The sequence below is a fragment of the Peromyscus eremicus genome, chromosome 3 (assembly GCF_949786415.1).
Source record: "Peromyscus eremicus chromosome 3, PerEre_H2_v1, whole genome shotgun sequence".
Classification (NCBI taxonomy): Eukaryota; Metazoa; Chordata; class Mammalia; order Rodentia; family Cricetidae; genus Peromyscus; species Peromyscus eremicus.
This window is the reverse complement of record NC_081418.1, coordinates 71,927,446-71,944,323: the sequence shown is the minus strand read 5'-3', so window position 1 is coordinate 71,944,323 and position 16,878 is coordinate 71,927,446. Positions and strand designations below refer to the sequence as shown.

General features: G+C 39.6%; 1 protein-coding gene across 1 annotated transcript in view; it reads right to left on the bottom strand.

The window, feature by feature from the left end:
- The window catches only part of Itprid1 (ITPR interacting domain containing 1), a 97,185-nt gene that overhangs the window by 65,463 nt on the left and 14,844 nt on the right, over positions 1 to 16,878 (bottom strand). The window contains exons 5-8 of the mRNA XM_059256687.1: positions 15,469 to 15,555; positions 13,373 to 13,575; positions 4,805 to 5,376; positions 1,357 to 1,414 (exon numbers count right to left, since the gene is read on the bottom strand). Coding sequence (XP_059112670.1) covers positions 1,357 to 1,414; positions 4,805 to 5,376; positions 13,373 to 13,575; positions 15,469 to 15,555 — 920 coding nt within the window. The remainder of the gene's footprint in view (positions 1 to 1,356; positions 1,415 to 4,804; positions 5,377 to 13,372; positions 13,576 to 15,468; positions 15,556 to 16,878) is intronic.

Below are 16,878 nucleotides of genomic sequence, written 5' to 3'. Positions count from 1 at the left end.
TGCATGAATATAAATATATGTATATATATTTATATTTCTGAATATATATATATATATTTCAAAGTGATACAAGATAATTTTCTTGCTTCATTAACTCAATTAATTTAACTCTTGGATCTCAGTCCTATTTTTATTCTGTTGTTTTGAGACAGGGTATCCCAGGCTGGTCTCAAACTTACCATCCTCCTGCCTCAGCCTCCTGTGTGCTGTGATTACAGACATGTGCTACCACACTTTGGCACAACACTATTTTTGAAAAAAAAAAAAAGATAAAAAGAAAAAAGAAAATCCCACCTGTCCAGATTTTTCTTATTAGGCAAACTATCACTTCTCTCCCTTAGCCTCTCATTTGCCTGACTCCCACATAATCTTTTTGGAATAATTGGGATGGCTTATGTGATATCAGTAGACCTCCTAATTGAATGTCAAGGAAGGCAGTTCCTATTGACAAGGGGACCTCCAGCTTCATTGAGAAGCATTCAATTAGATGGAAAACAGATGCTTATTTTTGTCTTATAAACCTCAATGCAGGTTATGTGGTAATTACTTGAAGAGCAGGATAACAATTTATGTAATCAGCAGGACCCTATAATTACTAATGCATAATTTCTAAACAGCATTTAGCAAAATGAGACCCATACATACACTTTGTAATGGAAAAGATGTGTTTGACACCACACTAAATTAAATTTAAAATTTGCATATTTTCTTCCAGGAAACACACTAGCTTCATCTGCTCTATTTTGCTTGACTAATCTCTGCCTGCTTCCAGCTCCACTGAAGGACCATGGCAGCTGTGAGAGCTGTGACTAGGGGGATGAGAAGCAGGAACAAAGCAGGGCTGCTTGCTCTGTAGTCTAGAATGTAGAGCATCCTCCCAAGAAGAGACTAGGAAGGCTGCAACCTGGCAATTTCTATCCCCTGAGAGTCTGATGCAGGGTCATACAAAATTCAGAGTGCAAGTGTCTGTAGGAAACTTAAAAATTATTTGCACTTATTTCTTTATTATTTGTGGAAAATCCGAGGCCTGCAAAATGGGGTGACTTGTGCAACATCCAGGACCAGGGAGGAGGAAAGCATCCGTTCAGTCTCAGATGTTAAATCCATTCTACCACACACAGCTCATACAGATACTATTGGACAAGCCACACACAATAGGCACAGGGATAGTGAATATTTTCCTGAAAAGTATTTTAAAATTGACATGTATATTTACATTGCAACCCAGACAATATAGAAATCTATGGGACTTTCATGGAGATAATGAATCTCCATGTATTTTAACTGAGCTAAGTACTGGCTATTTTATTCTCTCTCAATTGATGAAGTCATTCATAGCCATTATTGAATTCTTACCTACAATTCCTGAAATCGGGTTAATAGGGTTGCCAATGTCTTCTTCAAAGCTTTGGACCTAAGACATCAAAAATGCATCAATTTCATTAGAAATATTTTCATAACAAATTCACTTTATTTAGTCAATAAACAATGATTATCCACTGATAACCACATAGAGGGAGAAGCATGAGTTGCTGAACCCAAATAGGCTTCTGGGAGGAGGTGGCATGAGGTGTCCACAAGAAGGACTCAAAGAATTCAAAGAGTTCATGGAGGGGGGAGGATCACTCCTGAGTGGGAGGATCACTCCTGAGTGGGAGGATCCCTCCTGGATAGGAGGATCACCCCTGAGTGGGAAGATCACTCCTGAGTGGGAGGATCACTTCTGGATGGGAGCATCACTCCTGGGTGGGAGGATCAAGGTTCTTTCTGGAAGTTGTGCATTAGAACTTTCTTTTGCCACTGAAGAATATTAAATATGTGTGAGAAAGCTAACTAATTATGGCTTGATAAGCTTATGCACAGTAATTCAGATAATCCAGCTGCTGCGTAGTCCTTATATACACACACACACACACACACACACAGAGAGAGAGAGAGAGAGAGAGAGAGAGAGAGAGAGAGAGAGAGAGAGAGAGAGAGAGAGAGAGAGAGAGAGCCCAAAATTTATTTCTAAAGAGCAGGGTTTATTTTTGAAATATTTTGGAAATTAATGGATAATATTCTACAAATGATGGCAAAGATTGCTAAAACAAAGCAGTAACTATTATCTTTAAATAGTAACATAGCTCACTGTAGAAATGTGTCACCCAGAAAATTCTTAGAGAGGTGAAAACAGTTACTGTCTTAATTTTGGAGTGTTTCTTTGTAGGATTTATGTTTTGCAAACTTTTTCTAGCTATAGTTATGAAGTCACAAGTTCTCATTCAAGAATTTGGAGGAGGGTATCTTATACTCAGAATTGATTAGATGTACTTACCAGCATTCCTTTCATTGGTTTTGGTATCTCTAACCAATGTACATCATCACATTTTTAATTGTAACGAGAAACTCTCTTCCCACATTTTTTTCAATTGGAAAACAATAATGGAAGAAAAGGGTGCAACAATTTAAAGTAAACGCCAGGTATATCCTCGAGTTTTCTACCCAATACAAAGTTATTAGTTTTAAAAACCTGTAAAAGTGGAATAAAGAAGCAGTCTGCACCCAATGAAGATGCCAACTGACAATAATACCATTGGTCTCACATGTATTTTCTGAACTACAGTGTCCATTCACTAAAGAAGGGAGGCCAGAGGCTATTAACCAGGAACATAAAGAAGCATATGTCATAGAGTGTAACTGCCTGCATTTCACAAGCATTAAATTCACCTAATACTCTTGGTAACTTATAAAGAAAGGAACTGACTCAATACTGCTTAGTTGAATTAAATACAGAATGTGTTGATCTTTGCATTAGAAATCTATGTAAAATTTTTGTTGTAATTATAGTTTTGAGATTCAAGTCAAATGTGGCCAAAAGCAACATTTAACAGGCCTGGAGGGAAGTGTGATAGATTGGCTTTAAGGGAAAATTTGGCCAACCATAGTTAAAACTCTACTGGCCAGATATTTATGCATATTGGCTATCATTTAAATGCCTCAAAAATCTGTCAATTTCACACATATTTTTTATTTCTTGTATTTCAATTTTTAGATTTGCCATTCAAAAATAGATGTTAAACCCAACATTGGCTCCTGTTTACTACACAGTCTCCCTACACTGCATTTACTAATTCATATGGCATTGAGTGCAATAGTATTTTCCACAGTGCTAATAATACATTTTACAAAAACTTTTTTGTTTGTTTGAAGAGGTGAGTTTCTTTCCTATTGTTTTAGGGTTGTCTCTGATTTATATACATATGAAGCTTTTCACATATACAAGAAAATGTTGAAGTTGGTTATGAAATTCTACATAATATTCTAGTTTTCTTTTTATACATTTAGTGTGTGTGTGTGTGTGTGTGTGTGTGTGTATACATTTGTGGAGGACAAACTGCAGAGTCAGTTCTCTCCTTCCACCAAGTAAGTTCTGGGGATCAACCTCAGGTCTTTAGGCTCAATGGCAAGTACCTTTACATGTGGTGCCACCTCACCTGCCCAATATTTGTTTGTTATGGAAGCCATCTTGGACTACCGTAGAGTACTTTAGCGATATTTAATTTAGGAAATATTTAATGAAATTATTATTTTATTCTTCAAGTAATCTTTACAAGTATGCATTTGCCTTATAATATTAAATTGAATTTAAAATAATGAATAAAATTACAAAACTGGAAGAAAACAGATCTTTGGTAGAATGTTATAAATTGACAAAAAATGATTTGATGGAAAAAGTGGTGTTTTAATCTTGTAAAGGTTCCTTGTAAGGATTTATATAAGGCACATGTGTGCATGCAAACATAAATATGTACTAGGTTCATTGGTAGCTATGTATTTAATGAAACATTTACATCTTTGAGGGGCAGGAGGGTTACTATAGGTATCCTTCCCTGACTAAACCCTAGTTTTCTTTCAAGGCATACTTAAGCTTTACTCTCCCTAAGTTCCTTGATCTTCTCAGCCACCTGGCTACTTAATCATACTTTTTGTTGCTTCTTGGCTATCACAAAACATGTTTGCAGAATGATATAAGGGCCCATCTGTGGACCTGTGCCCATTTCTCCCTGGCATTGCTTTGTGTGCCTATTCTTGTTATCACTCCTTTCAAAGCAGATTCTGTTATCAACTCTGTGCCACTGGCTGTGCCTGGCACATGAGGGCTCAGCAGAGAGGCAACTGCCATCTTGTGATTTATAAATTAAATCAATTACCCCACTCATCTTGGAGTAGTTCAGATATTCAGGGGGTTGGCAAAGGACCCTTCCTTATTCCTTTGTAAATATGTTAATGAACAGTTATCAATAAGCTCATGCCCCATCCTAGTTTTCATTATGAATACAGAGGTAAGAGGAAACACACACACACACACACACACACACACACACACACACACACATTTTATCAACTAAATACAAAAGGAGATATCAGAAATAGAGTGCAAATTAGTATGAGTGAGACAAAAAAAATAATGAAGAAGTAGAGGATACACGTGAAACTTAGTGCAAAGTCTCAATATATGATTATCAATAAATGCTAGAGCAAGTAAATAAAGGAAACTAGCCCCATAAGTTGTCGTGGTATCTTAGCATAACAGTAGAAAAGTAACTAAGACAATAGGAGAAGGCTGATTTCATACCAGTTTGGTTCTTCCTGAAGCAATTACAATAACTTTAAGTGTCTCAGACTAAACTGAATTTGGAACTGTAAGATAAAAGAGCAAAAGGTTGGGATATCAAGTGGATCAACGGAGGCAAGAAGGCAAAAAGATATGGTGGCATGGGCCATTTCCAATAGGAGGCTGAGCAGTAGAGACAACACTCACCTCTTCCATTTCAAAGGAGTCTGGTCCTTTACTCACAATGTGAGACAAGTTCTTAAGCTTGTCCATGTGAATCCACTTATCTATCCAAGTTTTTCTCCTAACTGACCCCTCAGACACATTGGTATGAGGAGACTGTTTTGCCAGTGAGGATGAACAAGGCCACTGCTTGTCCAGAAGAGCTTGTGGAGGAAGACAAGGTAACAAGTCATTGCAGGCTTGGGCAGAACCATGCTCTATAGAAGGAGGCACTTGACTCCCATCATTGCTAATGGAAGCCACTTGTAGTTCCAGTCTATGCTCCCATGGCTTGGTTGGCAGAGTAGAAGTCCCATCTTCCATCTTGAATGGTTCTGACAGTGCTGGGTTACCAACCCTCCTGATATTCTGCCTTGAAGTTCTTAAAAGTTGACTCATTCTTTGCCGATGCTCTTTAGCGCCACTGGATGTGGGGCTATGCATACCCTGTCTTTCAGCTTTCTCTTCAGCTTGGTTCTGGAGGGTGTTAACATCATTCAACAAAGATGAGAAGGCATTGGTCACATGATCCAAGATTTCCAACTGTTGGAACCGGCCTGGAGAACATAGAAATATAGACATTTTAGGATAGTTTTTTTTTCTATGATACTACTACAAAGAAGTAAATAACACAATAAGGACTAAACGATGGGGCCAGTGAGATGGCTCAGCAGGTAAAGTCATTTGCAGCAAATCCTGATTATTTTGGTGTGATTCCTGGAATCCACATGATAAAGGAGAAAAACAACTTCTACAAGTTGTCCTCTGGCCTCCACATATGTGTCGGGGTATACAGGCTCATGTACACAGGCATACACACAGTAAGTAAATTAAAATGAAGGAAGGAAAATGCACTTAAAGAGTGGATAATGTGATTATCTGAGAAAACAAAGACTTCAAGCTGTTAAAACTCAAGTTTTTCCCAGCAATGCCACATCTCTGAAGATGAAACCTCTACCTAATGTGAAGTCACTGTATCACAAGGATAAAAGCCGTTATCTTTTAAATTTAGATGGAGGCACATAACTTTGTGGGTTAACAATATAGTTGTCATATGCTAATTCATTAAAAAACCTAGAGATAAACTCTGAAAACTAAATGTCAAAAGATAAGCTCAAGGGCTGAGGCTGTGGCTAAGTGGTAGAGCGCTTCCCCAGTGGACAAAGTCCCAGCATCCATCTGTACTACTGCAAAAGATAAAACACTTCCTAAAGCAGTAACCCAGGTTTTCAACATGAAGTTGCCCAAGTATGCTTCCCACAGCTTCATGCACTAACTGTCTCGTCAGCGTGTCCGTCATCTCCATCACTCACATATGGGATAGCATATGGAATCAGGAGGCCTGGTTCTAAAAACATCCATTGCTGCAAGTTTAGCCCCACTGTGCATGAGTTAATACACATGCAGTGCTTAGCTCTGTGCCAAACATAGTAAATATTCGTGTTTTTATTTTTTTAACTTTTATAATCATGGAGATATACACACACACACACATATGTAGAGTGGGGGAGAGAGAGAGCTGTGCTATACATCAAAGCAGATATGTAAATAGGCAATATAGGTCTGTGCTGATGTTCATGGCTCCTGATACTATCAAGGGCAATGCCAACGCCAGGGGTCTGGGCTGCCACCTGTAGTTGGTGTCTGAGGGCCTTGCTGCCATGGGGGCCATGCCAATCCTAGTGGCCTGCATAGCCACATGGGGATGGGCCTGGACTGCTGCCGTCAGCCATACCTGGGTCCATTGCCCAGCAGCAGCCAGGGTCTGGGCTGATGTTCATGGCTTGTGTTGCCAAAGGCGTCACAGGAACCATGGGTGTTGAAACCCGAGGCTGTACTAAGACAGCTCTGTCCCTTACTGGCCTGGGGTAGCTGGCTCTGCCCTTTGCAGCAGGAGAGCTGGTGCTGCCACAACTCCCATGAGAGAGTACTCTGGAGAGATGGCGCCACCCCAGGTGTTGGAGAACTGGACCCAGAGGTCCAGACCCATATCCTGGGCCTTGGGTTGGCCCACCCTAAGAGCTACTCCATTTATGACCTGCTGTAGTTCTCAAAAGTACTGGTCCTGCTGAACAATAACCTCAGAATCTCCATGACTCAGGGCAACAACAGGATATCCAAGAGGATTTTGATGGGGGGCTAGTGATGATGGTGTACCAGAAATCAGAGGTCTTGAGCCAGACCGATAACTCATTGCAATGACCATCTTGTGAGTGAGGCTGACTGGACAGAAGGATATACTGCATGACACACCAGCAGCTCCCAATTCCACTAGGATAAATAAAGAGGTGTTGGAAAGATGGAGAAATGAGGTGAGGTTTTTTTGTTTGTTTGTTTTAAATTAATTTTGGGGGGAGCATACTGCAGGGGTGGGGGTGAATATGGAGGGACTGGGAGGTGAGCAGAATTGGGGTACATGATGTGAAATTTCCAAAGAATCAATAATTATGTTTAAAATTTTTTAAAAGTTATTTAAAAGAACTATATTGTTTTCAATCTTTCAAGGAACAAAGAGTAATTAATGAGGACTCCCATTTACTTTCATACTTAAGCATATTATCAATTTGTTAGTCTTTCTTCATAATATGGCTACAGTACTTTAATAATCCAGCAATATATGGAAGTATTGGCTTAATAAGCATTGCAGAGGGACCTCAAGAAGTAAGAGATAATTTAGGCATATTATGCCAGTTTGTAAAACACACTGAATTATTTTCTATTTTGGTATATTGATATAATAAAACCATGGTGATGGGAAAGCAAGGAATTTTATTTTGTAGTACAGCTTTATCAAAACCCTGATGATAACTTAAAGGTTATATGACTCAACAATGGTAACAAGCCAACATAGCTGGGCAAAGATACTCTCTTAGTCATATTTTCTAACTACTATGTCCAAATACTTGAGAAGAAAACTTGAAAGGTGGAGAGGAGAGGTGATTAATTTTTATTCCTGTTTTCAGAGGAGGATTCAGTCGATCCCAGTGAGGAAGGTGTGGCAGATGACAGCCTACCTCATCATAGCCAATAAAGGAAGAGGAGAGAATATGTATACCTGAGTCAGTGGGATTTCTTTTTTCCACATTACTTTTTATTTAGCTCTTTCACTATTCCATACATATATTTAATGTATTCTGGTTACCTTCTCCCCCTATATTCTGGTTACTCTCCCTTCCCCTCTTTTATCTTTTTCTTGTTCCTATCAACTATCCCTTGACCCATCTTTACCAGTCCTTTTCCCAGATTCATGACTCTTGGTTTGTTTAGATTAACTAGAGCTATCTATGTTAGCGTTGGAATGGAGCCTGGAGGAGTCACCAGTGTGTATGCAACTGAAGGTAATTACTTCCTCTCTTCCTGAATACATCAGTAGCAAATAGTTGGTAGTGAAGGGTGAGGTCCTTTGAGTCTCTCTTCCATCCATACCTGAGTGTTGATGGGTCCATTCTTACCAAGACCCAGCCAGGGCAGGCATCTTTAGCAGTTATAAGTTCAAGGTTACAGTGACACCACATTGCTCAAGAGATGGCATTTTGCAGGCCCTCACCCATTTTTTCCACTCTTACAATATTTCCATACTCTCTTGGGTAATGTTTCATGAACTATAGAGAGAATGTTATGAGTGTTTTATTCATAGCTGAGCACTTATTCTCAGCACCTTGTGCATCCAAGAGTCTTTCTGTATCCACCACCATTCTCTGGAAAGCAAGGTTCTCTACATAAGGCTGAGAATAATATTCATCTATGAGTATAAACATAAATATCTGGAAGTTATTTTGCTCTCTGTATTCTATTTAAGCACCAAGACTGTGGGATGGTGCTACTCACATTCAGCATAGTCTCCCTACCACTTTCATAGTTAATCCTCTCTGGAAGCATACAGATATACCCAGAAGTGTGCTTTACTGAATTCTTGTTTCTCAATATAGTCAAGTTAACAATCAAAGTTAACCATTACAAGTCCATGCTCTGTCAACTTGTTACCCAAATTAAATTATAGCATTTAACTTCTGGCCTTCAAAAGACTCATGGATGACTCATGTAAAAACACATCAGTCCATCTCCTAGAGTTTCTATGCTCTTAGCCATGTAGACAGCTCAAAAGTACAAGTTCAAAGTCTCCTCTGAAGAGTGAGACTATGTAAAATCAAAAGTAGGTTATATACTTCTGAAACATGATGGACTAAAATAAACATTCCCCCTTCTAAATGGAAAGATGGAATCACAAAAGAAAGGTATGGGATCAAAACAAGTCTGAAACCCAACAAGACAAACATTCAATCCTGTGGTTCCACATCCACCATCCAGGGTACAGATTGGCATTCTGTGAACTCCAATTGGGCTGGTAAAGCCTGACTACTTTGGTCTTATTATTCCCAGCCTATGTGACTCCTCTCTTGGTCTTGATCTGCTCATTGGCTGTGGCTTTTCATGGCAGATGTTCCATATTGCTGGGATCTCTAACTTCCAGGGTTCTCTTTTGCTTCTTTGGCTTCCCTCTAATAGCTACATACATACATTGTCCTCTCAGGAGGACAAATTTTCTGACATTCCAGGCTTTACTTTGAAATATGTCTGAAAGCATCATAATCCTTTGATTTTTACATACTACATGCTTATAAACCAGCATCATGAGCTGGGTGTGGTGGTGCACACCTCCAGTTACAGCACTTATGAGGCAGAGGCAGACAGATCTCTGCGCATCTGATGTCAGCTTGGTCTACATAGTGAGTTCCAGGAGAGCCAGAGCTCTATAGTGAGACCCTGTCTCAAAACAAAACAAAAAACAAAAAACAAAAAAACAGAAAAACCCAAAAAACAAAAAACAAACAACAAAAAACCAGCATCACATTGATAAAGACAAGGTTTACTGCTATCTCAAGCAGCAGCTGGATGCACTTGAGCTATGACTAAAGCAGCCTACGAGTGCCTAGATGACTACTTTCTTAAGTAGCTTTGTGTGAGCAGGGTAGCCCCAAACTCTTCTTCTAGTCTTTAAAATTAATTCAAACATTTCCACTGAGCCTCTGATTAATAAGGTCTCAACAAATTCATTTATGTCTTTTGCATGTGTATGCATGTGGTATATGCTCCTTTATATGCATGTTCTCCTGTGTGTGGGTGTGTATGTGTATGCAGGTGCACACGCAAATGAGTTTATGTGTATGTGGTAGCCCATTGTTGATGCAAAGTGCCTTTCTTGATAACTTCCCCTCTAATTCATTGATGTAAGGTCTTTTACTGAACCTGGAACTCACTGTTTCGGCTTGTTTAGCTACCCAGCTTTCTCCAAGGCATCCCATTTCTGCTTTCTAAGGCTGGAATTACAGACATTCTACCATGCTTACTTGACACTTAGATGGCAAACACTTTAACCACTAACCCCAGCTCCCGCCCAGATGTTTTCCATGCGTTTTGGGGGGTCCAACCTCCAGTCAACACACTCACTTAGCAAGTCCTTCACCCACTGAGCATCTCTTCAGCTGTGGCCCAATTTTTAAGATGCCTTTAATATGTACTTTCTATTATTGTGATGCAAAGTACTTGGTTTCTTCTAATGGCCTCAGTTGTCTCGCAGTCATGGTCTCCACTCTGCCTTTCCATGGTTTTCTGGGCAAACTCACCTTTCAGATGTTTCCCATTAACATTTTGCTCATTTATAATTTTGCTCATAATAATCATATATTGTTATAAATTTTGCTAGAAGCAAATAGCAATAACCATACTATAGCAGCATACTAGTCTGCTTTGAAATTTTCTCTGTCATACTAATCAGTCCATCATTGTTAAGATCAGCCTCTCTTCAAATCTCTTGGCACAAAGTATGTAAAAGTTTTGCCCTAATATCACAGGAGTGGCTTCCAGTCTGTTCCTAGTTCTCAGAGGGGAAACCTCTCAGCCCTTACAAGCTCCACCTTCACTATTTGCCTTCTATCAGCACTTGGGTCTTCTGAACTTCCTCTACAATCCCCTATTAATGCTGTTTATAGCATCATTCTGGGGCTTCTCCAGTCCACTTACCTATCTTCCCCCAACTTCTCTCACAAACCACTTCCAAAGCCTTCTGAGCAATATTGTCAAAGTCATACCAAAGATCCCACTTCCCTGCTACCAATTTTCTGCATTGTTTGGACACCTTTTAAAGCTGTTACCAAATACCTCAGAAAGAAAACTTAAGGGAATTACTTATACTGGTCATGGTTTCAGCTGACAATGGCCAGGTGGGCATTGTAGAGCAGAGCAGCTTGGCTTGGTGCATAGGGCAGGGCTGTCTGGACTGCTGGGACTTCTCTTTTTCCCCTTTATTCTATTCTGGACTCCTGCCTATGGAATAGGAATGCCCATGTTCCCAGCATACCTTTCTCCCTTAATTTATCCTCTCTGTGAATTCTCCCACAGCACACTAGAGATGTGTTTTAATAATCCAGGCAAGTTGACAATGAAGACAACCATCATCGCAGATACTGTCCTCTGTTCTATTGTCTGGACCCCCAGAGCAACCTATTGAGCCTTCCCTGAGCATATTCTGTGCGCACATGGTTTTTGTTTGTTTGTTTGGTTGGTTGGTTGGTTGGTTGTTTTTTTTTTTTTTTTATCGGAAAGGAGAAACTAACAGCCAATCATTCTGCTGCTTTGAAAAACCTGGTAGATTTTTCACAGAGGGCAGTGAAATTCTTTCAAGACCTTTAGAGAAATTCTTGGGTTTTGGGTGTTTCCAGATAATTCTGATTATATTATTCCCTTATCTTAAGCTTGTATGAACTGTCATCTCTTTGATGAGCTTGGGGACATAATTGTTTTTACAATTGCCTTCTATCCATCTCATAGCAAGTTTTGGTACTTAGACTAAGACAAAACCTACCAATTTAACCAGTTCTGTCAAGTCAGAGAACAACTATCCAGAGCATGTATGAATGTTTTGTGTTGGCCTGGGTGCAAGTTAAATAACTGATTCTTATCCTTCTGCAGTAACTTTGAGGAATGAGACATTCTTTTCAACTCTATCTCCAGTAGCCAACTAAGTTAGCTCTTGCTTACTTTATATTTGACTTCCTTAGCTTTATTGAAGTAAAAGTGTACATGTGTTATGCAGAAGTAAAAGTGAGGCACCCACTCCAGGACCAAACGCCCACCCTTGGTTTCTCTAAAAACAATGTTTCAATTTCACTTGTGAAATTCTTTTCATACAGATTAGCCGAAAGACTATGTAAATACCATTAAGTCTGGATATTTTCTAGAAATTGAAGATTGATCAAAGAACTTCCATTTCTGGAAGGAGGGGAAACCATAGTAACTCTTTCTAGTAGTAAAAAGAATATATCAAAATACCTTCAGGGTTACATACTCTTAAAAAAACCTCACTGCTGGCATTTTGAGAACCATTTCATACAGAGAGAGACAGAGAGAGAGAGAGAGAGAGAGAGAGAGAGAGAGAGAGAGAGAGAGAGAGAGAGAGAAGGGAGGAAGAAGAGGATGAGGAAGATGAAGAATTAGGCGAACAAGAAGAAGAGAAGGAGGAGGAGAAAGAGGAGAAGGAGGAGGAAGAGAAACTAAACTGAGAAATCCAAGAGAAGTCTCTTTCTCAATTAATTACTTGAGAAAATAGTTCCTTTTCATTGATGTAACGTTGAGTGAATTTAAAAGAACTTATTTCAGAATTAGAACTTTGCTATCTTCCCGATCTACATTTTCTCAAACTCTGTCATGTGTTCCATGGAATTGTCCCTTGCTTACCCAAGAGGAGTTCCAGATTTAAATGAGTTTGAACATGTTATCTACCTTCCCTCTAGGAGCCTGAGGACTGTCCATCAACCCAGTGGTAAATAAACTGTTTAGCTACAAGGTTTCTTTCTCCTAACTTATTTGCACAAGTGCAGGTTCTCCAAGAGGATCTGCTGAGATATCTAGCAAAAGTTATTCCATTGACTACGTGCTAGAGAAACACAGCAAGTACACACTGTCTGTAAGGACTAAGTGTAGTTAATCCACACTTCAGGCAGATATGACAGGTGAGTAGCAGACACCTGCATCTCAAGGCATATTCAGTAGCAGTCTAAGCAGCCCCTAGTGGAGGAGAGGGTTTCACTTAAGGCATCATGGTGAGCAGGCTGATCTGTCCCCTGGGGTGTGGCTGGAGTAGATGTTAGAGTACCGGTAAGAGTGTTTCACCTTTGGGCTTACACAGGATTGCACATTCCACTGTCCTCCAGGTTGTGACTTGTTTTGGCCAATAACATCTGAGTAGACCTGTGTTGAGTATACTTTCCCATTGCTATCATTTCCCTGTCATTACAACTAGTGATGCTCCAGATTGTTATAGGGGCAGGGCAAATCCTTCAGTAATACTGGAGCAAATCAGTCTTCCTTCTAAATATACATACCAAACCATGGCAGACATAAAGAGAGATCAAGAGGTCAATCTTTTCTGTTTTAAGTCACTTGGGGTTTTGAATGGTATTGCACACAACGAGTAGTCTATCCTATCAAATGTGGCTCTGAGGCCCAGTACTCAGTGCCAAGTACTGAGAGGCAATGCCATCAGCTCCTACTTACCGTACAAGTCAGGGTTCTCCAAGTCCATCCTCTGCTTCTGTGCTTCAAGAAAAACACGGATGTTGATTCCTCTGGCTGCTGAGCTGCAACCAAGGAATCTGTCTGGGATTTGTGTGCAGATATCTGGCTCATCAGCACCAAAGCCTAGATCCAGGAGAATCTCCACTGGGTCTTTTTCCCAAAATTCCAGCCATTCAGGAATGCTGAGATTAAAAAAAAAATGAGAATATCTTTATCTATAGCAGCCCATTTAACCATAAGCCATTTTTCTGTACTCACCCAGTCTTCCACAATTTGAGTGGAAGGAGATCTTGAACAGACAAACAGATGGTAGGTTTGCTAGAACTCACATAGCTCACTTAAAAGACAGTCGGTCACCCCATCCAGGGACACTTGCCTGTGCTTTACAAACAAAACCAGGAGTTTATCCATCTGGCTTTTCTTTCCCACTGGGCAAGTGTTAAAATGGACGGGGCAGGAAGACTGGGGAGTGGAAGTCATAGACAGTGCACTGACAATCACCTCCAAACAATAACTGATGACAAAAGAGGAAACAAAAAACAACAAAAAATTGGGAATGGAAACTCATAGAAGAATATTTTTTAAAGCATCAGTCTGGGGCATCCTTAGCTACACAAATCTGTCAAAGACATCACTCAACACACAGTATAGGATCAATGTTTCCAAATAATGCTTTCAATTCCCTGGGTAGGATTAGAATATGGTCTAGTGTTTATTTGTTTGTTTGTTTGTATTTTGTCTTGTCTTGGCTGAGAAACAAGAAATCCCTTTGTCAAAATGTTCTAGTCTGTGTGGGCACAGAAATTAAGAATCAGTTACCTAGGAGTTTTATCCTCACTCAAAAAATTCTGCTGTTTGAACTTGCAAATGCCGTGGACTCTGTGGGAACTGAAACATCTCATAAGGTTCCAGCAGGTTTTCTGGCCTCTTCATTAAGGTTTCTGTTTGCTTTCCTTTCCATGCTACTTTCATGAGCTTATGTGAGATGCTTTAGCTAATTTCCTCTCTAGAGCCTCAGTCTCATTAGTCTCATGGGCAATCCCTCTTCCCTGACACCACCAGCATCACGTTCACAGTTTCTGATGTCACTTGCAGAGTTGTTGATTTGCCTTCTGACCCAATCAAGGAAGAAAAGGCAAGTTAGGAACTCACATTGAGTGGTCTAAATGGCTTTCCGGGGATACCTTAATCATTAGAATGATCTGGAAAGCTGCAGTGACAATCAGTTGATTGTATGCCATGGACAAATTGATGTAAAGAAGGTTCAAATGAGAAATTAGTTTGGAGAGAATCCTAAATTCCACACGAAATTTTAATTATCTATTGTTCCCACTGTATAAATTTTTATTCAGTCCATTTTTAATAACCTTTTCGAACCTCTGTGGTTTTGTAAGTTCTGAGAGTAGGTACCTATAACACAAAGTTAACAAAGACTAACTTCCAAAGAATACAGTGTCATGGCCACCAATATGATTATTGATTGACTTGTCATTAAACATATTATTGAATCATTATGAAAATATCATTAACTTGTAACATATTTAATTGCACAAGAAATAAACAAAATGAACTCACCTTTTATAAAATAAAATATTGTGTAAATCTTTGTCCTCAGTTCTTCCCCACTTTCCACTAAGTCTTTAAGTTTCCTCCCGATCCTTTTCTCCCAGGGTGTATACACACTTTGTAAATTTTACCTGCTTGGCCTGTCAATAATAACGTGTCTCTATGCCTTCTTGCACCTTGTGGTTTTAGAATGTGACCCAGTGATAGTTCTAACAGGTGGAGCTGTAGTCTGTATACATCTTCCTTGTTTTGTCAATGAATGAAATTCCAGCAAGTGTACAATCTAATCAATCATTTATTTGTTATTTCCTAGTGATATGTACTTAACCTCCTTTCCAATTTCACTGCCTCTTTTAATATGGTCTTGAAAAATCAGGTTTGGAAATTCTTGGCTCATCCTCTCATCCATTAATTCAACTAGTATCTCTCAAGTACAAATTTATAATTTCCTGAAGCCAATTGTTGAGCAGAATCATTTATCTGGATGAAAGTGCCAGGAAGTCACCTACCTTTGTGGTACCCCTGTGGTGGAATAGCACGAGTTGAAACTAGTCCCTCTGGACAGGGTAGGAGTCTCTGAGAACTGATGCAGAGATCTAGAATGCAAGGGGATCAAAGATGAGTCACATTAATTTAGATTCTCTCAGGAGGTCCTTGAGATGATTTCCCTTCCAGAGCAAGCATTTGTGTCTCCTCTTGTTTCTAATAAGCCAATGGTGGCCACGCCTTGGAAGGAGGCAATGTGTGCAGCAGAGGGGTGCTCCTCCTTTCTGAGCATCGTTATGGAAGGTGTGAGAATTTAAGTGTTAGGTGCCTGCAAGTGCTTATTATAAAGGTGACAGAATGTCTCACTCTTGACAGATGGCAAATCATTGGGGGACCTTTCGGGAACACAGCTTTGCTAGGCTCCAACTTGAGGGAAGAAGTTAATATTATGTGATGAAAGACATGCAGCAAACAACCACTGGAGGTACTCCATGTAATTTCTCACAATGAAGAAGAATTTCATACTTCATGGCTAACAGTCTCTAACCTGTGTCCCCAGAGCTCCTGTGGCCAACCATATGCAATAGTAATGAAGTCCCTTACTACCCAAAACAATGAGAATCACCATATCTGGTACTCCTGTATTGTAAAACATTTTAAAGCACTTCCAAAGAAGATTGAACTGTATTATAATACAATTCTGTTTTATGTAGCTCAGGTATATCATGGATCATATTAGACAGTTGGCATACAATTAAAATTTATCAAACAACACTCTGCAGATGTCAATGTTCCCAAAGAGACCAGGTTACTAAACTTGAGTTGCTAAATTTGTTTTAGTCCTGTCCATACTGAGTAAGAACATCTGGACCCTGCCTCTCTGTTTAATTGTTTCTTTTCATTAAAGATGAGAAAGAATATGTTCCTGAATAATAAGAATTCTAGTTTTAAATGACCACAGAGCTTGAAGAAAGGGGAAAATATATCTTTTTATTTGTTGCCTTGTGTACTGGTTAGTTTTCTGGCTTGTTCTTATTTTTGTTTGTTTGTTTGTTTGTTTGTTTGTTTGTTTGTTTTCAACTTACCACACAGACTAGAGACACTTGTAAATTGCCTCCATCAGATTGGCCTGTAGGAATATATATAGGGCGTTTTCTAGATGGAGGGAAGCTCAGTCTACTGTGGATAGACCCATCCATAGGGAGGTGGCCCGGGCTGTATAAGAAAGGTAATTGAGCATGCCACATTTCTCACAGCATCAGAGAGACAAACTGCCACACGTCAGCCCTCCTTCTATCTTTGAATTTCAGTTTTTCTTTCTGAATTTGAGGGCTCCTTCAGTTTTGCAATGTTCACTTGCAACCTAGAAGCAGCACCGGCATTAGATCCAGAAGAACCCATGAACAGGTGTTTTGATCCAGCCATATGGCCAT